Below are 24858 nucleotides of genomic sequence, written 5' to 3' on the forward strand. Positions count from 1 at the left end.
TCATTTAATACTCCCTCATTACAAATTTTTTTTGCAAAACATCTAAACACACCCTCAGCAGCCTTCCGGCGGCCATCCCATTGCTCGCTTGCCTACACTGTAGCATGTCCATAAGACCGTCCACAGTGGAAAGAGCAAATGCACTGTTTGACACTGTAGATGCACTGTTTGGCGCTGTAGACAGAGAGGGCGTGGGAAACGAGGAGAGAGCCAATTTACTCTTGCTCCCTCCGCTGTGATCAGCCTAAAATCCAGCTGTTGCCGCTCCCATTTGGCCTTTCCGGCGCGAGCTGTTGCTCGATGGATCCAAGCGGAAAAGGACAACCCAGGCCTTCCGTGTGCACATGACATGATGATTAGGGCCGGGAGCTAAGCGGTTGCTTAATCATGCAGGGTTAAGAACGAAGGCGCCCTGGCCCTTTGGGGCTCGCCGGAGCCAAAAGTCCACCGCGCAATCATTCCACGCCGGATTAGGCTGCCGGAGGCTCACGCTTGGGCGATCCGGGGAGGCGCGAGCGACGCCGGCCGGTGCCGTGCTAGTTTACTAACCGCAGATCGGATCCACTAGCCAAAGCGGCTAATACTTTTCATTTCTGATTTCTCCGTGGTTGGAGGGATCGATTAGCCCCCTAGTATAATCTCGCCTCCACCACACTAGCCTACGCTAGCTAGCTTGGATTTGCCACTCGATAGGTAGGTAGGTTTATAATTTTTATTACCTCCACTTATACAAGTTCATTACAGGGGATAGCTGCTAAGTTGCATGTGGTTCGGTAGGTAAACACATGTACGTACTTGACTAGTATCTATTATATTAATAAAAGAGTGTTAAAAGAAGCCACCACATTCACCGATAGAGGCTAGAAATTCTCACGTTAATCTAAAAAATGAGAAGGATTTAAACCGTTGGATTTTATGAAGATCCAACGGTCTACATCAACCTGAAGAGTCCATGCCGAATACGAAAAATAATATGCTTAAATTCATAATTAAAAAATAAGCTAAAAAAATAGAAGATATTTCTCTACAAACAATCTGATTTGGCACCGAACCATGACAGGGAGGTCGAGAGAAGCAATCGTGGTAATCCGATCAAAATCTCAGCCATATACCATAGTCGAGTCATCGAAAGACTCCCTGCCGCACAACACATGGGTCTTCAAAAGCAAAGACTGAGCATTACTACTCGAGTGTGCTTCATGAATCTTGCTAGCACAGATTGGGTCTTCACGTCGACACTACAGTACTGATCATCTTACGCAGTGCAAGCGGCGCTCTAGCACAAGCTGGGTTCAAGGCTGTTCCGGACACAAACGAACACATGCATACGGCGTTGATCAACAACAATGTTTCATGCAAATCACTTAATAAAGGAGTGTTAAAAGAAGCCACCACGTTCGCCGATAGAGGCTAGAAATTCTCATGTTAATCTAAAAAATGAGAAGGATTTACACCGTTGGATTTTATGAAGATCTAACGGTCTACATCAACCTGAAGAGTCCATGCCGAATACGAAAAATAATACGCTTAAATTCATAATTAAAAAATAAGCTAAAAAATAGAAGATATTTCTCTACAAACAATCTGATTTGGCACCAAACCATGACAGGGAGGTCGAGAGAAGCAATCGTGGTAATCCGATCAAAATCTCAGTCATATACCTTAGTCGAGTCATCGAAAGACTCCCTGCCGCACAACACATGGGTCTTCAAAAGCAAAGACTGAGCATTACTACTCGAGTGTGCTTCATGAATCTTGCTAGCTCAGATTGGGTCTTCACGTCGACACTACAGTACTGATCATCTTACGCAGTGCAAGCGGCGCTCTAGCACAAGCTGGGTTCAAGGCTGTTCCGGACACAAACGAACACATGCATACGGCGTTGATCAACAACAATGTTTCATGCAAATCACCCCCTGATGATGATGGTTTTAGACTTTCTATTTTTGATATTGCACATGGTTCAAAGTTTCAAGTGAAATTAAGATCGCGTTTAGGTGGAACAAGATGAACGGGCCAACTATACGCACGCACGAAAACAGCCTCTATATTTCTCTGTCAATATTGCCAATTATTAAATAGTAGATCAGAGGTTGTACGTATATGATCTGTTTTGGTGTACCAACCAGGCATGATCTTCCATGAAAGAGAAGGCAAAGATACAGGCAGGAGTGCAACAGTAAAAAAATAGTGAATCTATGCAGCTTTTCTTGCAAAAGCATAAACTTTGGCACAACAATATATAGTTCACATCTTTATGTTCAATAAGTTGTAGGCTAATAAGATAGAGATCAACAGAGGTGATTGTCCTTGAGTTCGGTTCTATATATCTCCTGTACAATACTGACAAGGTCATATACGGGTTGCTAACTTGCTATGTAATTTGATACTGTTACCGGCTTCATTGTAAGCACATGGCATTCAACATCTAGACTATAAGAACCTACAGAGGCACTTTGTATATGCTTTCACTAGCTAAATGGTAGTAACAAACCTTAATCAACTGATCAAATTTGAACGACATGCATAATGTGCATGTAGTGCTTGCTGCACACACTTCAGCGTATGATTGTAAAAAGAAGTTACATTGAGATAAATTTTCTTTGTTCTCATTTTGTTGGTACTAAGGTCACATGCAAAAAGCACCCATAGGAACATTGGAGACTGATTTGAGGTGGTTTAGAACAACATAAGCTTTGGTGGACATTAGATTGCGGAATAGTAGTGTTGGCTCATGAAGTTGAGGAATAGAGAGAGATTGAAGGAGAAAGAGAGGGCCAATAATACATGGTTGGTGAATAAAGTAATATCATTTTTTCCTATAGCAAAAAAATGTTAAATTCAAGATTTTTACATCAAGTTGATGTAGACACCTTGAACCACACGTTCTAGGCATCTGCTGCATTACCAGAATATACAGAGCCAAAAATAAAGAAAAACAATGAACTAAGATGCTACTAATGGTAATCAATCCATAGACTAGATCATAGGAGGAGGAGGATAAACAAAGGAATACAATGTTCTTTGTTTAATAAAAGATAAATGAAAAATAATTGCATTGACAACTGAAGAGCAGTGAAAAGGGCTCCAAAGGAATCGGATTCCATTTGTTTTGGAGTTTGAGCAGTCCGATGCCATGACCAATAGGGTCATAGCAACTGCACTTTAATGATTTCGAGCTCATATGTGATTAAGCTCAATAGACAATGTTGGATTAAATATATTAGCAAATATTTGATTAAATTTACTACAAAATCAATGACCATCATAGTACGCCATGAGCCGGACTTGGATCATGAAGCTTACAATTACAGTGGCAGTCCTATACAATACGTTTGACTTACTACTACCTTCATTCCAAAATATAGCTACTTCTAGCATTCAAATTTTACCTCATAATATATACTTTTAAGTTCCCAAGTGAGTTTTTTGGTATGCTAGGTCAAAAATGCCCCTCCTTGCATGCAAGTTAATTATGAAATGCAGATCTTCATACAAGCTAAATAGAAAAATTATAACTATTTTCTAAATTAGTAAATGGTAATTAAAGAAGGGTAATATAGACTTTTACTCTCCATCATTAATCTGTCTAAAAAACTTTAGAGTAACAAAAAAAAATTTAGAGTAACAATATTATGGTTTTCATATTAGTTAGAATAAAAAATTATAATGATAAAAGTTTATCTGGAATCTAGCCGCGCTATTAGCGCGGGCCATCACGCTAGTTTAAGGACTAAAATGACGTGTAATTGTATCCTTTTTAACTCCGAGTTTAAGGTACAAACGGAACGGCGGTTCATAACTGTTGATCATGCCTACTATGTGGGAGTTCATTGGCAAAAGTGGTACTACAGCATCTCCTGGGCATATGCCGTGCACAATCATGAATCATGCCATGCCTAACGGTCCTTGGTCTGCATAGCAAGCATCGCAGAGTTTGTTAGCAGGATTGCAGGGTCATTTGACCAAAATTCAGAAAGATTTCAGCATTCTGCGTGCTGTCGTAGTGTCGTTTTTTAGAACCGCTCACCCATCGCGTGCAGAAGAGTACAAGGAGGGATACAGCTGGCCGGCGAGCGCCTAGCCGCCTACGCACGGGTGCCCTAAAAGAAGACGCACCCAAGCGACAAATCCCGTATGGGCGGGGCGGCATGCGTGCCGTCGCGGCGGCATGGGCGCATGGCTTCACGTATCGGGGAGGCGTCTCGGCTCGCCGGTCTCCCATGCCGCGACGGAGCAACCCCCTCGGAAAGCAGCAGCAACCCTTGCCCGCCCAGTTCCGTCTCCCTCTTCTGAGGTGTTTTTTGGACGTGGTTTTGTCCAAGATTCCTACCAAACGTTCCCCGGATTAGGCTTCTGGCTTTGTGCTTATCTGTCCCTCATGGCCTCCTAATCAAGCTGCCGCTCCTGCTGGTAGTGTTGTTGCTAATCAACACCCCTAGGAAGAATAATTATTTCTCGCGAGGATACCCTGGCAAAGTGGGAATATTGACGCCCATGTCACTGTCCATCTCGGCAGCTCGGATCGGAGCTACTCCAAGCTGCAGCCTGCAGGCATGGCTAATGGCAATGTGATGCAGCACACACGTCGTTTTCCGGAGGGGCGGTGACCGGCGAGCTAGTGTGTGAGGCTAAGCGTCCGATCTAGGAACCGGTTCCGTGGAAAGGCTGGGATGGAGGTGTGGTAGCATGGGAAGAGCTAGGGAGGATCCGATCGATCGCACCATATCTCGAATCCACGAAGCAGAAAGGTCGTCAGTGTGGTTCGTCGCTTGATCGCCCTGATTTATTTGCGTCTTTCAGGGCATTTTTAAATTTGGGGGTCTATGTTTAATTTCCATAAGCATATCTAGGCGTCGTGGAAAACAACAGGTGGAGTCAAATAATACTAGTACTGGATGATATGATGAAGCCACATGCGAATTCTCCAGAACGGGATTTTTTTGGAAAAGGGAACTTTATTAATTTCAAAAAAGATACATCGAGTTGATACATCATCTTGAAATGTTCCCGGTCTCTGTCGGAACAGCACACAGCCTAAAAGTGCTTGATAAAAAACCTGACACTCTAATAGCCGTCAATCCCAAGACTAGACCGCCACCCATGTGCCCGGGCAAAAAAAAAAAAACTTGGCCACCTGAGCCAAAAAAAAAAGAGATGTCACCACAAGCACCTCCTGGGAAGAAGGCCGCTGAAGAATAGCCCACGTGCGAAGCCAATGCGTAGTTGCGAAAATAACCTGTAAAAAAAATTGTTTGTTATCGAACACCACACCGTTTCTGCAGAGCCAAACTGACCAACATAAGACTGCCGCGCCCATAAGTACGTGTGGTTTGAAGTCTTTAGGTACTCTATTTAGCTAGCTCACAAATATGTTAGCCATTGTCGTGGTGCTGCAAACCACGGCCGGGTGGCGGAAGGCACCCGCCCTAGCCCAGAGGGTGTGTACTCAGGGGGTAGCTAGTCTTAGATCGATCTCCCTTCAGAACACAAGAAACACAGCAGGATTTAGAGTGGTTCGGGCCGCCGGAGCGTAATACCCTACGTCCACTGTGTGTTGTATTGCCTTCCCACAAGCGTGAGGAGGTGCGAGAGCTTGAGTCTGTATTGTGGAGATGATGTGTGAACCCCCTTTTTCTAGCGGGCGTGCTCTCCCTTTTATATGTCCAAGGGGAGCACGTACACTGAGCGGGGCCCCGACATGTGGACCCGGCGATGTATTATAAACTACACTTTGGCCTTCAATGGCTCAGATCCGGAGATCTTGTCGTCGGCTTCTGTGCGTAGCTTCTGACCAGGGATGGTCTTGAGTTGTCCTGTCAGAGTAGAGTCTAGCCTTTGCAGTCGCGCGTCGAGGTCACGATGAAGCGCCGAACTACTGACTCAGTCCACTGTAGCAGCGTGCACTGTTGCTTCAGTCAGTAGCTGGTCATCATGACTCGTCGCTCATGCGCGCAGCGCTGAGTCTTTAATGCTTGTCTCGGTATCTGGCGATCCACAGTGTGGACTGACAAAAGCTGCCCCGTGCTCAGAGGCAGCAGATCCCGCCTCAACCACTCGCACTTAATGCGGGTGGGTGAGGGAGCTTCCAGCGGAAGGCTGGCGCCCGCGCCCGCGTCTGCGTGACACGTGGCGGCTCCGGACCCCACCCGAGCAGCTTGCTGAGCCGAGAGCTCACGGGGGTCCGGGTAGGCACGTGGAGGTCCCGGACCTGCCTGCGGGAGTCCGGATGGCACGTGGAGGTCCCGGACCCGCCTGCGGGGGTCCGGGTCCGCGGCCACAGGTGCTGAGCATTTCCACCTCTGGGACACGTGGTGACACCGGACCCGTCCCCAAACGGGAAGCGGGTCCGGGACCGTTGGTCCGGTGAGATGGAGTCGGAACCCAGGAGTCCGGCTGCTCAGCTCCTTAGGGCGTAGTTACGGATAACTACGCGAGTCTTGGCACAGTAGGAGTGGGTACCCCAGTTGTAGGGTACCGACAGTGGCCCCCGGGCCCGCCTCGGGAGAGGCAACGAACCCGCAGGTGGGGCCACTACTGTGAGCAACTTGGCTGCTTCTGGCACCCAGCGGTGCGCGCCGCAAGGGTCTTGCCCTGCATCGTCCATCCCTTGGGTCACCTGCTGCATCATCACGTTTGGACCTGCACATGACTCAAGGTAGATGCTTAGTAGCGTGCCCACGGGTCCCAAATCCTGTTGGCTGTAATCCTTTGAGATGGATAGCTAGGTTCAGTGAACGAAGCTCAAGGGGCCGGCCTTTAGGTTAAGAGAAAGTCCGGACCTCCAGGTTCCCAGTCCTAGGTACTACGGCACTCATTCACAGGAGGTGGTGCGTGCAGGCTTAGGGTACGGAACCAGGCTAAGCAGCTACACGGCTCCGGACCTCCCCGGAGAATGAGTGCGCTTCCCTGAACCTGCAGGTTCCCAGGGGTCCGAACCCCTCTCTTCCATGAGGGGTCTCGAGCTAAGTCACTAACTAGCCAACTCAATTCGGACCACAATCACCGCACAAGAGTAAGAAGCCACGTGGGGGTTAGCGCAAACAGAATGCGTAGATCGAAATTGGAATGTAACATCCTTAGAGGCGAACTGAGAATAAACTTTTCCTTTATAACTAGATGTACATGAGATGTGCGATGTAAGCCAGAACACGGGTTTATGAGGCCGGAGCTGTCCGGACCTCCGGGCCCCCAGTCTTAGGTACTACGGTACTCACCCTAGGGAGGTAGAGCATGCAGGCTTAGGGTACGGAACCAGGCTAAGCGGCTACACGGCTCCGGACCTCCCCGGAGGGTGAATACGCTTCCCTGAACCTGGTTCGCAGAGGTCCGGACCCCTCCACGGGGGAGGCTCACCGGACTGGACCACACGGAAGTACTACATAGTTACAAAGGAAAAGATTTTATTCCCTGCTGGGCCTCTAAGAGTAGGACTTACAGAGATGTAGAGTCGGGGGTACGACCGGAGTCGGCTTTCCGCCGGAGAGAGCCACTAGAGCCGGCTTTCCGCCGGAGCGGGCTTGGTGCGACCGGAGTCGGCTTTCCGCCGGAGCGGCTTGGTGCGACCGGAGTCGGCTTTCCGCCGGAGCGGGCTTGGTGCGACCGGAGTCGGCAGTCCGCCGGAGCGGGCTTGGTGCGACCGGAGTCGGCTTTCCGCCGGAGCGGGCTTCCTCTCATGAGTGAGGTATGCTGTGAGCTGGGATTTGTCGCTCCGCCGCTCGCAGCTTGTGAGGGGGCCCTTGACGGGTGCCCTGACTCTTGCCGGCGGGCGGCGCGCGCCGCCGCCAACGGTGGCTGCTCCACAGGCACAGTTGCCCCTGGAGCAGGAACGCGAGAGGCATGTGGCGTGGAGGACGCCACCCCCTCCGTCATCTCCACGTCGTCCACGCGAACCATGGGGACGAAGAAGATGATGAAATGCGACCAGCTAGCGCCCCTACCTGGCGCGCCAAATGTCGTGGTGCTGCAAACCACGGCCGGGTGGCGGAAGGCACCCGCCCTAGCCCAGAGGGTGTGTACTCAGGGGGTAGCTCGTCTTAGATCGATCTCCCTTCAGAACACAAGAAACACAGCAGGATTTAGAGTGGTTCGGGCCGCCGGAGCGTAATACCCTACGTCCACTGTGTGTTGTATTGCCTTCCCACAAGCGTGAGGAGGTGCGAGAGCTTGAGTCTGTATTGTGGAGATGATGTGTGAACCCCCTTTTTCTAGCGGGCGTGCTCTCCCTTTTATATGTCCAAGGGGAGCACGTACACTGAGCGGGGCCCCGACATGTGGACCCGGCGATGTATTATAAACTACACTTTGGCCTTCAATGGCTCAGATCCGGAGATCTTGTCGTCGGCTTCTGTGCGTAGCTTCTGACCAGGGATGGTCTTGAGTTGTCCTGTCAGAGTAGAGTCTAGCCTTTGCAGTCGCGCGTCGAGGTCACGATGAAGCGCCGAACTACTGACTCAGTCCACTGTAGCAGCGTGCACTGTTGCTTCAGTCAGTAGCTGGTCATCATGACTCGTCGCTCATGCGCGCAGCGCTGAGTCTTTAATGCTTGTCTCGGTATCTGGCGATCCACAGTGTGGACTGACAAAAGCTGCCCCGTGCTCAGAGGCAGCAGATCCCGCCTCAACCACTCGCACTTAATGCGGGTGGGTGAGGGAGCTTCCAGCGGAAGGCTGGCGCCCGCGCCCGCGTCTGCGTGACACGTGGCGGCTCCGGACCCCACCCGAGCAGCTTGCTGAGCCGAGAGCTCACGGGGGTCCGGGTAGGCACGTGGAGGTCCCGGACCTGCCTGCGGGAGTCCGGATGGCACGTGGAGGTCCCGGACCCGCCTGCGGGGGTCCGGGTCCGCGGCCACAGGTGCTGAGCATTTCCACCTCTGGGACACGTGGTGACACCGGACCCGTCCCAAAACGGGAAGCGGGTCCGGGACCGTTGGTCCGGTGAGATGGAGTCGGAACCCAGGAGTCCGGCTGCTCAGCTCCTTAGGGCGTAGTTACGGATAACTACGCGAGTCTTGGCACAGTAGGAGTGGGTACCCCAGTTGTAGGGTACCGACAGTGGCCCCCGGGCCCGCCTCGGGAGAGGCAACGAACCCGCAGGTGGGGCCACTACTGTGAGCAACTTGGCTGCTTCTGGCACCCAGCGGTGCGCGCCGCAAGGGTCTTGCCCTGCATCGTCCATCCCTTGGGTCACCTGCTGCATCATCACGTTTGGACCTGCACATGACTCAAGGTAGATGCTTAGTAGCGTGCCCACGGGTCCCAAATCCTGTTGGCTGTAATCCTTTGAGATGGATAGCTAGGTTCAGTGAACGAAGCTCAAGGGGCCGGCCTTTAGGTTAAGAGAAAGTCCGGACCTCCAGGTTCCCAGTCCTAGGTACTACGGCACTCATTCACAGGAGGTGGTGCGTGCAGGCTTAGGGTACGGAACCAGGCTAAGCAGCTACACGGCTCCGGACCTCCCCGGAGAATGAGTGCGCTTCCCTGAACCTGCAGGTTCCCAGGGGTCCGAACCCCTCTCTTCCATGAGGGGTCTCGAGCTAAGTCACTAACTAGCCAACTCAATTCGGACCACAATCACCGCACAAGAGTAAGAAGCCACGTGGGGGTTAGCGCAAACAGAATGCGTAGATCGAAATTGGAATGTAACATCCTTAGAGGCGAACTGAGAATAAACTTTTCCTTTATAACTAGATGTACATGAGATGTGCGATGTAAGCCAGAACACGGGTTTATGAGGCCGGAGCTGTCCGGACCTCCGGGCCCCCAGTCTTAGGTACTACGGTACTCACCCTAGGGAGGTAGAGCATGCAGGCTTAGGGTACGGAACCAGGCTAAGCGGCTACACGGCTCCGGACCTCCCCGGAGGGTGAATACGCTTCCCTGAACCTGGTTCGCAGAGGTCCGGACCCCTCCACGGGGGAGGCTCACCGGACTGGACCACACGGAAGTACTACATAGTTACAAAGGAAAAGATTTTATTCCCTGCTGGGCCTCTAAGAGTAGGACTTACAGAGATGTAGAGTCGGGGGTACGACCGGAGTCGGCTTTCCGCCGGAGAGAGCCACTAGAGCCGGCTTTCCGCCGGAGCGGGCTTGGTGCGACCGGAGTCGGCTTTCCGCCGGAGCGGCTTGGTGCGACCGGAGTCGGCTTTCCGCCGGAGCGGGCTTGGTGCGACCGGAGTCGGCAGTCCGCCGGAGCGGGCTTGGTGCGACCGGAGTCGGCAGTCCGCCGGAGCGGGCTTGGTGCGACCGGAGTCGGCTTTCCGCCGGAGCGGGCTTCCTCTCATGAGTGAGGTATGCTGTGAGCTGGGATTTGTCGCTCCGCCGCTCGCAGCTTGTGAGGGGGCCCTTGACGGGTGCCCTGACTCTTGCCGGCGGGCGGCGCGCGCCGCCGCCAACGGTGGCTGCTCCACAGGCACAGTTGCCCCTGGAGCAGGAACGCGAGAGGCATGTGGCGTGGAGGACGCCACCCCCTCCGTCATCTCCACGTCGTCCACGCGAACCATGGGGACGAAGAAGATGATGAAATGCGACCAGCTAGCGCCCCTACCTGGCGCGCCAAATGTCGTGGTGCTGCAAACCACGGCCGGGTGGCGGAAGGCACCCGCCCTAGCCCAGAGGGTGTGTACTCAGGGGGTAGCTAGTCTTAGATCGATCTCCCTTCAGAACACAAGAAACACAGCAGGATTTAGAGTGGTTCGGGCCGCCGGAGCGTAATACCCTACGTCCACTGTGTGTTGTATTGCCTTCCCACAAGCGTGAGGAGGTGCGAGAGCTTGAGTCTGTATTGTGGAGATGATGTGTGAACCCCCTTTTTCTAGCGGGCGTGCTCTCCCTTTTATATGTCCAAGGGGAGCACGTACACTGAGCGGGGCCCCGACATGTGGACCCGGCGATGTATTATAAACTACACTTTGGCCTTCAATGGCTCAGATCCGGAGATCTTGTCGTCGGCTTCTGTGCGTAGCTTCTGACCAGGGATGGTCTTGAGTTGTCCTGTCAGAGTAGAGTCTAGCCTTTGCAGTCGCGCGTCGAGGTCACGATGAAGCGCCGAACTACTGACTCAGTCCACTGTAGCAGCGTGCACTGTTGCTTCAGTCAGTAGCTGGTCATCATGACTCGTCGCTCATGCGCGCAGCGCTGAGTCTTTAATGCTTGTCTCGGTATCTGGCGATCCACAGTGTGGACTGACAAAAGCTGCCCCGTGCTCAGAGGCAGCAGATCCCGCCTCAACCACTCGCACTTAATGCGGGTGGGTGAGGGAGCTTCCAGCGGAAGGCTGGCGCCCGCGCCCGCGTCTGCGTGACACGTGGCGGCTCCGGACCCCACCCGAGCAGCTTGCTGAGCCGAGAGCTCACGGGGGTCCGGGTAGGCACGTGGAGGTCCCGGACCTGCCTGCGGGAGTCCGGATGGCACGTGGAGGTCCCGGACCCGCCTGCGGGGGTCCGGGTCCGCGGCCACAGGTGCTGAGCATTTCCACCTCTGGGACACGTGGTGACACCGGACCCGTCCCCAAACGGGAAGCGGGTCCGGGACCGTTGGTCCGGTGAGATGGAGTCGGAACCCAGGAGTCCGGCTGCTCAGCTCCTTAGGGCGTAGTTACGGATAACTACGCGAGTCTTGGCACAGTAGGAGTGGGTACCCCAGTTGTAGGGTACCGACAGCCATATTACGTGGTTTGGGTATACCCCATGCCGCATAGACCGAGGCCCATACCATTCGCGTAAAACGGCAGTCAAAAAATAGATGTTGTATCATTTCATTTTCATGACGGAAGCAACATTGTTGATTGCATTGCCAGTTTCGTTTTGCTAAATTGTCTTTGGTAAGGATAACTCCACGCCTGAGATACCAGAGGAAAATCTTAATCTTGAGTGGAGCTCTAAATTTTCAGATTTTTTTTATTATTGTTCGGTGTGTTTTGATAGATTAATTCCAGATAATGTGATTTAACTGAAAATACACCTGTCTGGTCTAATCTTCATTTGAATTTGTCTCTGTCTTGGCTTAACACAATATTGGCAAGACGTGAAGCCAGGTTATTCCACATTGCCAATTTACTGTCAATGAGATCTCGACCCCAGAACGGGAATGCTGGGAATATTACTCCACTTTGGTCAGTTGGTATCATTGGAAAAATCTTTGATTTGATACAAAGGCTGATAGGGTGTGAAAGGTCAATTTAGGGTCTACAGTCTCCACTTCTAGGCCAGGTATTGCGTCTGATGCTTATTTGGGGGGGGGGGGGGGGGGGGGGGGGTGGATATGAAGAAAGGCTTTGATGTGGATAACGTATTAGAAAAAACCAATGGCCGCTCTAGGTTGCATGATAGAAGAATTCCGTGCGCCAGTAGATTAATAAGCTATCTGTAACTTTGGCGTGACGAAAATAAAGGAATGGGAAAAAACATTATTTGGACTTGGATAAATACTTGACGTTCCATTGCTGTTTGATCCTTCAAATTTGTACGTAAAAACAACTGCCCAAATTATTTGGATCCTTTTTTTTGGCACTCTGTTTGAATACAAATAGAATTTATGCCTGTCAAGAGCTATATATAATTGCACACTATTGCGCCCAAAAATATAATCCCAAGTCGAAGGACCAGAAAGCGTGGGATTATATAATCGCCATGATCCCAGAAAAGAAATTCTCCGAGAAGCATCCACGCATACTGAAACCGCATGGGCCCCCGCCAGCCGCTCAAGTACGCGAGCAAAACTGCAGCGCGATCATGGCCAACCTGCTTTCTCGAGAAAGAAGGATTTAGGCATTGTTTGGCTCCAGTATTTTTTTTCAGAAGTCCCTATCACATCAAAAAGAATCTTACTATTTTATAGTATTAAATAAAATCTGTTTATAAATGTTTTTTGACAGTTGAGTGCTTTTTCGCGAGACGAATCTAATGAGCCTAATTAATTCATAATTTGCTACAGTGATGCTACAGTAACAATTCGCTAATCATAGATTAAGATACCTCATTAGATTCGTCTCGCAGTTTAGCCCCAGGGTTCTGCAGTTAGTTTTATAATTAATATTTATTTAATACTTCTAAATACTAAAAAGTCACTAGGATTTTTTTTGAAGTCCCTGTTTTTAAACACCCCCTTAGCCGGCCGGCCGGCCTAAACAAACCAAAGCGTTTTCTTTATCTCCCCTCCCTCCCGCGAAGAGAGCTAGCGCGATCGGGAGAATAACTTTGAGGCCGCACTCGATGACCTCTGGAGCTAACCACCCCCTTCATGATTAGCGTGGCTAATGCTAATGAATCCGCCCATTAGCGCGCGCCGGAGCTTTTCTCTCCGGCCGGCCGGCCGCCGTAAACAAGGACGTAGCCTCTTCGCTCCACCGATCGAATCATGATTACCATGCTGCCGCCGGGTATCCGTCTAATCTGCTCATCTGCCCGGCCGTGTTTGTAATCCTCACGATCCTTTTGGGGTTTCCAATGAATCGAATCCAACGCTCAAATCCACTCGACTCGATCGATCGATCGTCTTAACTTGGAGCCACCAACCGCCTCAGGCCCGATCGCTTTGCCCGGCGCTGGCTGCAGTCCGAGCTTGCATTATCACGGCGAGCGGCTGTGCTGCGAGCGGAAAGAACGGGAAAGCGAGCGGATGCGAGGACGCGCTTTCTGCTGCGGTTTATGGAGGAGGGATGGTCGGAGCAGCTGGTTGATTGCAGTTGCAGGGGAACGGCGCCGTACTGTACTTGGGCAACCATCCCCTCGCGCATGATCAGATAAGAGCAAGTATTGCATGATCAGATAAGAGCAAGTATTATGGGGCACGTTGGCGGAATGAATGCATGTACAGGTCACAAAATTCCTTGCTGACGGAAAGAGAACCAAAGAGAGAGAAGGGAGCGGGCGATATGTGAAACGCACGGCTGAATGCTGCACCCGAGGAGAAAACGCCCGCTCCCAGCCGAGCGCACGCGGTAAAAGCAGGCTGTTGCACTGTTCTGCACCTCCACAAATTCTTTTGGCTCTAGGCTTCGGCTGATAAGAAGAGCATTAAATGCTGGATGGAGTGAATGAATAGAAAAAATGATAAAATAAATTGTTTTACTATGAAGTGCTGACGCGCGGCATTTGGTCGCAGCCGGCACCCCCGGCTGTTCCATAAAACTTGCTCTAAAAGCAGCCCAACTTTAAAACGCTGCTGGTACTAGTAACATACTATAGTACTGCTGTTGCAGCTAATCTTTTGTTTAAGCTAGGGTTTGATAAATCGAAATCTTTTGTATGGAGCTAACATAATGCGGTAGAATGCGCGGGAATGCTTATGTCCGCTGATGAATAAGAAAGTGAGATGAAATACTTATGCCCGTTTAGATCATCTAGAACTAAAGTCTTAGTCCGGATAAAACTAACTTTAGGTGACTAAATTTCAGGTAACTAAATTTTAGTCCATGTCTGTTTGAATACCAATACATGGACTAAGTATTAGGTTGGAAACCATTTCAAACATATGAATGAGTGAAACTAAGTATTAGTCTGAACTAGCCTGTCAACCCATGCTCCCGCACGAACTAATTAGAATTAATATAATATATGGCTTATAGCTAAAAATTATAATTATTTGTCCCACACTCTCTCCCATCTATTAAATATTCTAACACATGGTCTAAAATACATATATTTAACTAAACCATTTATTTATGAATTGGTATTCTCATCTCTCCCATAGTACATGAATATATGGTAACATATATCGTTGGTAGTATCTATATAAATAATAACCTAAACAATATAAAGAATAACATAACAATGTATTAATAATGATAGAAATAGTAATTTAAAATTTTATATTGATGCACTTTAATATTTATTATACCTATATAATTTATATTCAGATTTAGTGGTTACTTTAATTTTTAATAATGGCACAGTCAAATAATTTATATGCAAATTTAGAGTGTTATTTGTATTATTTTTATAATGGCAGGTGGGTAATTTACACGAAGAATAGGGGTTACTTTAGATTTTTTTAATAATAACAGGGGTGGGTAATTTATTAGAAAAGATAACATATCCAATGGCTATTATAATTAGAGTTGTCGTATTGATGCCCGAATGTTTCTGATTTTTGTGAAATTTTTTAGAAATTTTCTATTTTTTTAGAGTGTCCACCTAGAATCCTAGGTGGCTTCACGTGAAGGATTGAAAATGAGTCTCCAATAAGTAATAATAAGATTAGATGGGTTCTATGAACTAATTGACTAAATTTTAGTTGGGATGATATTAAACTTTAGGTCAAAATCTATGGATCCAAATAGACCCCTTAGTGTAGTACTACATCACTACCCCTACTAGTATAAGCAAGAGTGCCGGTAATTTGTGTGAGAATGCTGTTGGAATTGGTTTCCAGGCTTCACCAGAACCTGAACGCGTATACTCCATGTTCGAAATTTTTAATCGCAAAGGAACAGTGTAAGAAGAGGAAAATCAATGGTTAACGTGGCTTATAAACTTCAAAGGGAGAGAAAATGTTGCCGAATACCCGCATGCAGCCTCTGCGAGCAACAATACATAGTAGACGTATCACTAATCCGGTATAGTACTTTGAACCCTTTATGCTCTTTTCCTTTTCAATTGGCAACTGCTCACACAACTAGCAATATTTCGCTTCTCCTTTAAATATCCAGGGGCATATATATGTAACCTGATTTGCTGAATATATGCTGATGACACCATCTATTTGGAACCACCTGGTTTGCTACTTCTTTATTTTTTTCCTCCTCTTGTAAAACTAACCCTCCACAGAATGTATGCCGGTCCTTGCTGGACAGGTTGTGCAAAATCAAAGCCTTGAAGGCAGAGAGGAATTTTGTGGAGCAGCCTTTTTTTTTCTGAAGGGCAGGAAGCCACTGCATTTATACTGCTCGATGTGATGATATCACTCGATTGTTGAGCAGTGACAAACATGATTGATGCGCAACAGAATTAGGCCTTGCGAATAAATACGTCAATAACTCTGAACAGTAGACCAGCACTGACTAACTTAGGCCACTCGCGACGGGCCGGCGATTTGAGCAGGAGACTGAGACGGACGGGCAGAGCGTGCGTGAGAGCGAGCTCTCGGCGAGCGTGCGAGCTAGCGACGAGTACGTCGCTAGCGACCACTGTGCTGCCACTGTTTGCTGATTAGAAAAATCAAAACGCCGGCCAAATCGCAACCATTAGGGACACCCTTAGTGTGTTTCTGCACGAAGATACGCCCGACTTGATTAATTGGATCCGCTGTTTTCTTCGAGAAACTACACCAGGGTAGCAAGATTCATGGGGGAGGGGGGGGGGGGGATTGCGTTCACCATTTTTTTCCGACGGAACAGTACACTAGGATGGCAAAATTCATGGGGGAAATGTGCTTACTATTTGACCACCCAGAGTAGAACTTCGTCATCCATGAGGCTTGGCCGTTACACGTAACAGATATAATTATTTCTTTCTCAAAAGAGGAAAAAGATGATTTTGTGCTATCGTGTTTGCAATGCAAGTTTGAAAAACGACAAACAATAGGCTCGTCACGCTTGCAGCATGTGCAGCAGCGGCCGGCAAGATGATGCACCGTCGGACCGATCATAGGAAGAACGTCACGGAGGAGGCTGATGCTAATTTATCGTGAGAAAAAAATATTGATGACTGATGATAATTTGGTGGGAAAAAAAATAAAGCTGCTGGTTGCCAGCCGAAGAATGTTTGGGCGTCTGCCCATCGTACGGTCCGGGACGCCACAAGTTACATGCAGGATCGCAATAGCAGATGATCCTCTGCCGATGGCTGGGCCCAGGATTCAACCCAAAGACGGCGTGGTTCAGTGTAGCAGCAGCCATCAGCAAGGCCCTGTTTGGTTTAGCTCTAGTACTACTAGCACACAATTCTCGAAAAAAGAATCTTCAATGCATGGAGTACTAAACGAAGTTTATTTGCAAAACCTTTTCACGGATGGGTGTAACTTTTCACGACGAATCTAATGATAGTAATTAATCGATGATTGACTATAGTGATACTACAGTAACCATTCTCGAATCGTGCGGTCAAAAACCTCATTAGGTTCGTCTCGCGAAGTAGTACAGCGCTGTGGAGTTAGTTTTGTAAATTACCTTTATTTAGTACCTCTAATTATTGATCAAAATTTTTGTGCTAGTTGTGCTATTTTCATCCAAACAGGGCCCAAGTCGCTCAGCACCGTACACAAACGTTTTCCCGGTCACATTTTCCCCTGCTGCTCCTCTGGCTCTTTCTCTCTCTTCTCTTGGATAGAAGAAAAAACAAAGCAGCAACGGGCTCTGACCGTGTGAGTTTGAGTAGCCGTGTTTACATGAGGAACAAGGGGAGACTTGCGAGGATCCAGCAGGTAATACTAGTCCCTCTGACATCCTGGCGTTGCATCCGTCGGTCAATTTTTTGCAGTCCAATCAACCCTTGGCCATAAACGCTTTCTCCGAGTTTGCCATTCCGGCATTCCCAGCAAATGGTAATACTCCCTCCTTCCCTGTTTATAAGGTACGGTGGAACATGACACGGTCTTCTAAACAATACTTTGACCATTTATTTATCATATATTATATCACTTTTGATTATAAACTTATAATCATTGTAAAATATATTTGATTATGAATCCAATCATATGAAATTTGCATTATAAAAATAAAAATTTAATAGTCAAATTATTGATCAAAGATGACAAGGTTTGAATCTTGATATACGTGTATGTCTTATAAACAGGGAAGGAGGGAGTACTACTCCTATGGCACATGCTCTCTCTCACCGTAAATATAAAGTGATCACTGTTTCTAGAGCCTAGTGAGGTTCACAACACAAAATTATTCATCAAGGATAATAATTTTAAAGTGTACATTTTTTTTTATGAAATGACCAACTTATTATCCATGGAAGATTATCATCCCCAAAGTCGTCTTTATTTCTAAATGTGGATTCTTATTTTTGTTCGGTTTGTCGGTTTATTCTCTTTCACGGAACACTAACAAATCAGCCGAAATCAACTGATTTTTGCTAGTCAAATGCCAGATTCGCTGTTGCTATATCAGAGGAAACATTTTTTTAATATTGTAATACAATGTACACAATTGATTTCTTCCGAAAGAATCTATAAACATATAATAACATTTCTCTTAGACAAGGGTAATTGAAATTCTATCTTGTAAACCGTAATACTAATAACGTATGTAAAAAGAGGAAGTGCCACGGAGGAGAGAGAAACTAATAAAAAACAAACAAAAACGGAGGAGCGAAATGCGAAAAGGCCGAGGGGAGAGAAGGCTTCGCCAGTCTGCAAAGCTGCGCGCCGCGTTATAAAGCCGCGATTGGTATCGATCGTTCCTCCCTCACCATCTCCCTCCTCTTCTCACCGAATCGCACGAAGAGGGGCTCCCCCTTCCTCAAGACCTCACCTCTCTCCCGGTCTCCCCCCGTCCCCCCTCACCTACGAGTGATAGCCCACGCCTGCTGCGCGTGCCCCCTCCCTCCTATAGCCCCTCGCCATTACTCCCTTCCTCATAAAGGAAGAGCAGAGCAGAGCAGGGTCGAGGAAGAAGCAGCGCCGGGGAAGGGCCCGGCCGTAGCCTCTCCGCGACGCCGGCTCGGCGCCTGCCAACCGCGCGGCGCGGCCACCCCGCTAGACCCCGTCTTGCAGGCGAACAGAGCCTCGCCGTCGATAGCACAGTAAATTCCGCCGCATTCCATTCCCCTTCGCTTTCGAAACCCACCCTGCATTTACTGCACGCCACTCCTCGCCCTCCGGCCTCCCGCGATCCTCAAAATCTTCTCACTGCCAAAAGGTGGGTCTTGGCGTTGGTGTTCTTGCCGCCTTTTCGCTCCTTCCTTCGCGCCCCGGCCGGCGGGTTTCTTCCTCTGTGTTCTGCTCCTGTACGGGCTGTGTTTTTTTTTTGAAGTTTTATAGTAGTGTTGTTTGGATCTTGATCTGGTCGGCAGCCACTCATCACGTCGCCTTGTCTCAACGACGCAGCCAGCGGCCGGAGACGGGAAGGCCGGGCGCTTCAGGATGGCGCGCGAGCAGCTGGAGGAGGCCATCGTGGCCGACGGCAACGGCAAGGAGGAGGAGGTCGGCGTCATGGGCATCGCCGGCGCGGGCGACGGCGACGAGCAGCACGGCGGCGGCAAGTTCAGCATGAAGAGCTTCCTCTGGCACGGCGGCTCCGTCTGGGACGCGTGGTTCAGCTGCGCCTCCAACCAGGTGAGCGGAGCGCCATCGAGTGGTCTCCCTCCGCCATGCTCCCTTCGCTGAGCACAGAGATAGAGAGAGCACCGCGGCTGGCAGCCTGGCACTGAATTGTTTTTCGTGGTGTTGCAGGTGGCGCAGGTGCTGCTGACCCTGCCGTACTCCTTCTCGCAGCTGGGGATGCTGTCCGGCGTGCTGCTGCAGATCTTCTACGGCTTCCTGGGCAGCTGGACGGCCTACCTCATCAGTGTCCTCTACGTTGAGTACCGCTCCCGCAAGGAGAAGGAGGGCGTCAGCTTCAAGAACCACGTCATCCAGGTATGGCTCCTCCGCGTCCGCCTCCTCGCTTCGCTTCCGCCGCCGCCGTTTCTCCTCGCCGCCATAACATCTGCAACTGACTACAGTTTCGATCCTTTTGATCCGGTCTTGTCCGTCCTTTTTTTTCTTACCAAAGTTTTGCTTTTTTCTAGTCGCGTTTGGTCGTTATCGATCCGCCATGGCTGCAGAAATGCCGCCTTTTGCGAAAACGGGGGAGGGTATTGGATCCCCCGGTCCCTCGTCTGCATGCTCCGTTGTGCTGCTTGCTTGTCAAACCAAAAGCGAGCGGGGAGCCATGGATGCCGGAGTGGATTTGGGGAGTTCCATGATCCTTATCTCTCGCAAAAGCCGTTCGTGCAACTAACAATCTGGGATTAAAAAAACAAACAAACATGGCAGTAGAAACTTAGTAGTACTAGTATCAGTGGTAGTGAGCGAACTAACGATAATCTTGTGGTGTGATGATCTTGACCAGTGGTTCGAAGTGCTGGACGGGCTGCTGGGCCCGTACTGGAAGGCGGCCGGCCTGGCCTTCAACTGCACGTTCCTGCTCTTCGGTTCCGTCATCCAGCTGATCGCCTGCGCCAGGTGCGTTCCATTCCGCTGCTGCACAATGCTTGTGAGGAGGGCCAGGTGAGCTGAAGCCTGGGAGATGTTTGGTTGGTCTTTTTTGTGTGCAGCAACATCTACTACATCAACGACCGGCTGGACAAGCGGACATGGACGTACATCTTCGGCGCCTGCTGCGCCACCACGGTGTTCATCCCCTCCTTCCACAACTACCGGATCTGGTCCTTCCTGGGGCTCGGCATGACCACCTACACCGCGTGGTACCTCGCCATCGCCGCGCTCATCAACGGCCAGGTGAGCCCCCGACCTCCATCCCATCCACCGGGGGGAGCGCCATCCCAACAACACACGCACAGCCACAGCCACGCTGGGTCCTGCCTTCGGTTTGGGGGTAATGCTATCTACCAATGATTGATCATCGCCGTCGGCGCCGACGCGTGCAGGTAGAGGGCGTCTCGCACACCGGCCCGACCAAGCTCGTGCTCTACTTCACCGGCGCCACCAACATCCTCTACACCTTCGGCGGCCACGCCGTCACAGTGTAAGTCCTGCTGGCTGCCAAGTCTTCAGTTCCTTCCCATCCAGAAATGGACGAATTCAAGTCAAATTAGCAGCACGAACTTACTATGCTCCAATTCTGCACTTTAGCAGAATGCTAGTTAATTAGTACTGAGTTCTTTGTTTAGTTGTTAATTACTTGGAAGTGCGCTGCTGTTAAGTTACCCTGGAGCAGAGCTTGCAGAGGTGAAGTGAGCTTTTCACCGGATGCAGCTTTTGCCTGCCGATGGGGAGGACATGTCCGGATTGGAAACCAGCCTGCCTCCGGTTTCCATTCTATTGGTCCCCTCCCTTCCGTCCATCCATGGTGGGCGATACCTCATATACCAGACCCCAGCTGCAGTACCACACCGCGACACTGTAGTTAATCCTAACTACACATGCATGACTGTAGCTTTGCAGCTAGCTCAGCTTCGCAAAGCTACCTCCACGGCGTGCAGCAGATCCCCATGAACAGCCAGGGCCACTTAGCTTGTGCGTGGTGGGAACCCGCTGCTTGCGTTAGCTGCAGCCGTAGGTGATGAATTGCAGCGATCCGGCTCCTAAAGCTCGGTGTGGTCATGTGCATTTGTGTGTGGGAGAAGGGATGCATCCCAATTTCCCAAAGGTCCCCTACCAGTACAAGATATAGCCTATGAGGGAGGGGGAGAAAAGAGATGCAGCGTTAGCCACTTTGCATTAGAATAGACGGCTTGAGGATGATCCCTTTATTCCCACTGCTTGCTCAATGCCTATTCTTGATCTATTTTATTGCCTGGATCATTGTTATTGATGGCTGGGGCATGATTAGAGGCCATGCGAGGAATAATTAGCAGCAGCGGCGCTCTAGTGCGGTGTTCAAACGCCTTGGTCTTTAGTGGGAGCCGCTGGGTCGGAGATCTGGGAATTTTCTCTCTCCAGCTCCGGCATGTGGGTGCTTGACTGCTTGTTCTAGTGGAGGGAAATGGGGGAGAAAGAAACCATGCTTCACTGAATTCAGCTAGTGCAGAGTTCACATCATGCGTTGCAGATGCAATTCATTCCTATCTAGTTGCCCTCATGCTGGGGGCAATATGATGATGATAAGCTTGCAACCATCCATGGACTGGGACATTAGGTATTTAAGCTTAGCAATGGAAAGCCTTGCCTAGTGGAGCAATTGAGACACATGCCCACTTTGGGTAATGCATCCTAAAAGAAGAAGGTGGTGAGTATCTCTGTCCACCTTGATTGATTGACAGTGCCCCTCGCCATTGCTGGATTCGAGCGATTTCTTCAGAGTCCGGACAGTTAGGCACTTACTGCTCTGGAGACTGTAAGAGTGATCTGACGATTATTAGTGGCGTGCATCACGAGATCTTCTAAGCTGGAGCTGAGTGTTCAGCCCGCGATTAGTTTACTGGTAACGGCCTTATTTGACCGCACTTGCCGGGTCCTCCATCATTTGACTGGGAGGGGAGGCGCGGCATGCATGTGTTGGCGAGAGCTTGCAAGATTCCTCCTGCCGCCGAGATCTTTGCAGGCAAGTATCCTGCCGTGCCGGTGCGTGACTTGGAGAAGCACTAGCATGATTTCCTTTTGCCGTCGTCGCGTATCATTTGATCAACTAAAGTCTCGGCATCATTGACTCGCATGTGCGAGGCCGTTTAGTCCGTTAATTTCCTTAATATTTTTTCTCTCTCTATATATGTAGTTTATAGTTTATTTGTGAACTTTTTGCAAGATGATGAAATGAAATGAAAACGAAAACTATAATAACAACAACAACAGAAAGTAATTGTTGGTTTTGGGTGCAGCGAGATCATGCACGCGATGTGGAAGCCTGCCAAGTTCAAGTACATCTACCTGCTGGCGACGCTGTATGTGTTCACGCTGACGCTGCCGTCGGCGTCGGCCATGTACTGGGCGTTCGGCGACGAGCTCCTGAGCCACTCGAACGCCTTCTCGCTGCTGCCCAAGAACGGGTGGCGCGACGCGGCGGTGATCCTGATGCTGATCCACCAGTTCATCACGTTCGGGTTCGCGTGCACGCCGCTCTACTTCGTGTGGGAGAAGATGATCGGGATGCACGACGCCAAGAGCATCTTCAAGCGCGCGCTGGCGCGGCTCCCCATCGTGGTGCCCATCTGGTTCCTCGCCATCATCTTCCCCTTCTTCGGCCCCATCAACTCCGCCGTCGGCGCCCTCCTCGTCAGCTTCACCGTCTACATCATCCCCGCGCTCGCCCACATCCTCACCTACCGCACGGCCTCCGCGCGCATGGTAAGCGCCCCAGACCACTTGCTCCTCCGACTCCGATCCCCCGCCCCCAATTCTTCCATCCATCCATGGCCGATCATGGCATGTTCTTGGTGCCCGTGCTTGGAGTACCAGAAAAATGGCTCTGATGTCCGAACAGCAGCCGTGCAATAGCGCCCGCAGCAGCCGTGGCCCTGTCACGAACAGTGCCGGGATTGGGAGCCACACGCGGCACAGGCCATGGAATAGACAGTGGAGATCCGTGCACAGGCAGCAGGTTCCCAGTTCGTGTTGGATGCACAGAGCACCGGGCCCCGCCGGCTACATGGGCAAATCCCCAACCATTGAATCCCGCCACCAGCTACATTAATTCGAAGCCGGCCCCGCCCCGCGGCGCCCGACAACGATATGGACGCCGACGGATCGGGTGATCAGGATCGCCCCCGCGTCCCGGATCCGCGTGTCTGCCCGTCGCCTTGGCAGCGCCGCCGGCCATGGCAGATCGATCGATCGGCCTGCCGGTGGCTTCGTCGTGCCAGGCCACGACTTGCGCCGCGGGTATGGTATGGGGCGGCGGCGATGGGTCAGTGGAAAGCGACCGTCGGCATGTCTGACGTTGCGCCGATGCGGTGCTGATGTCCGGCGGCATGCTGCCGGGGGAGACCCTGGCGCGCCGCGCGCCGGTCTCGCCGGTGGTCGACGTCGCGGCGGTGGCGCGTTCTGGACGCGCGCGCTCGCGGGGATGGAGGCACTGCTGGAGCGATAGATGTGGGATGGCGATGGGGATTTGGGTGTGCGGCTGGAGGGCTCCTTTCCCGGCCTTCCTTTTCCCCAGCTTTATTTCCGAAAGGAGCTGCACAGCTGTGTACTAGTACTAGTATTGTGTACTAGTACTAGTATTGTGTATTCTGCTAGCTTTTCAATGCTTTCTGACGTTTTTTTTTCTCATGAAAAAAATGCAACAGAATGCTGCGGAGAAGCCACCGTTCTTCCTGCCGAGCTGGGCGGGGATGTTCGTGGTGAACGTGTTCATCGTGGTGTGGGTGCTGGTGGTCGGCTTCGGGCTCGGCGGCTGGGCCAGCATGGTGAACTTCATCAGGCAGATCGACACGTTCGGGCTCTTCGCCAAGTGCTACCAGTGCCCCAAGCCGCCCGTCCCCGCCGCGCCGGCGCCGTTGCCGCACCACTAGGGGGGCGCGCGTACGATGGCGGCGGCGGCGGTAGCCAGAGGCATCGCAAGGAAGCCCCCGCTCTCCCGGCCGGCTCGTTGGCGTCGCTTTGCAGCAGCCAGTGTTAATTGCTAGGTTTTGGTCGCCTTGTAATATACAAGCCTCCTCTCCCCTAGGGTGCCGCTTCACACCGTAGCAGAGCCCGATCGGCAGCAGAGGTTTCTCGCACGGCGGCGGCTCGGGTCCCGTTCCTGGGCGTAACAAGAAGAACACAAGATCTCCTCGCCCCGAGGCCGTGCCGCTGCCGCGTCGCTTTCCCCTCGCCCCGCGCCCGATCGGTCCGTCGCCATTGGTGTTCCTTGTGTTTTGTTTGGCTTGCCACAAGTATAAGTGTGAGTGATGGTCATGGGTTATAAGGCTCACTCCCTCTTTCTCTCGCTCTCGCTCTCGGCCGATGTGAGTGAGGGTGACGATTCCACAATCCATATGATATGACATACTTATCCTATAGGGTTCTTTAGGTTTTTTTCCCTTCTTTTTTCTACTACTCCCTTGATTCATGGAGCTTGGTCCATCTTGTGTAGCGTGTGGGTAATTGTAATGGACTGGACGATTCCTCGTGCTAGCTAAAGGCAAAACACAGTGGCCTTTGTTTATTGGACCTCCTCCTCCTCCTGGCCTTGCAGTCTTGTAACTGCTGTGAGCGGGTGATCCTTGCTCGCTGCGACGGGCGCGCCCTTTCGCTCCGATCGTGCCGCTTTTGCCGAGCGGCTAAAGTTTTCTAGATTGGTTTTTATGGGCTTCTTTGAAAGGACCCAA

At 50.7% G+C, this 24858-nt stretch overlaps 1 protein-coding gene across 5 annotated transcripts; it reads left to right on the forward strand.

Moving 5' to 3' along the window:
- The first annotated feature begins 18341 nt into the window (after window positions 1–18341).
- Window positions 18342–24695, forward strand: LOC120708715 (auxin transporter-like protein 1). Of its 5 annotated transcripts, none has more exons than XM_039994107.1 (8): window positions 18342–18690; window positions 18995–19222; window positions 19340–19525; window positions 20001–20113; window positions 20206–20389; window positions 20539–20636; window positions 22429–22894; window positions 23836–24695. In XM_039994107.1, exons 2-8 carry the CDS (start codon window positions 19031–19033, stop codon window positions 24058–24060), a joined length of 1464 nt encoding a protein of 487 aa, XP_039850041.1. In that variant the 5' UTR covers window positions 18342–18690; window positions 18995–19030; the 3' UTR covers window positions 24061–24695. The 5 variants fall into 5 exon arrangements, with proteins under 5 accessions (XP_039850041.1, XP_039850038.1, XP_039850039.1 ...); XM_039994104.1 differs by having other exon boundaries at window positions 18343–18894; XM_039994105.1 differs by having other exon boundaries at window positions 18343–18806; window positions 18961–19222.
- The last annotated feature ends 163 nt before the right edge of the window (window positions 24696–24858 follow it).

The sequence above is a fragment of the Panicum virgatum genome, chromosome 5K, assembly GCF_016808335.1.
Source record: "Panicum virgatum strain AP13 chromosome 5K, P.virgatum_v5, whole genome shotgun sequence".
Classification (NCBI taxonomy): Eukaryota; Viridiplantae; Streptophyta; class Magnoliopsida; order Poales; family Poaceae; genus Panicum; species Panicum virgatum.

Bases quoted from the DNA above. Each gene is read 5' to 3' on its own strand.
- LOC120708715 (XM_039994107.1), top strand. From the start codon at position 19,031: ATGGCGCGCGAGCAGCTGGAGGAGGCCATCGTGGCCGACGGCAACGGC. The intron at 20,114-20,205 runs GTGCGTTCCATT...TTTTGTGTGCAG, and splicing joins CAGCTGATCGCCTGCGCCAG to CAACATCTACTACATCAACG. The intron at 20,390-20,538 runs GTGAGCCCCCGA...CGACGCGTGCAG, and splicing joins CCGCGCTCATCAACGGCCAG to GTAGAGGGCGTCTCGCACAC.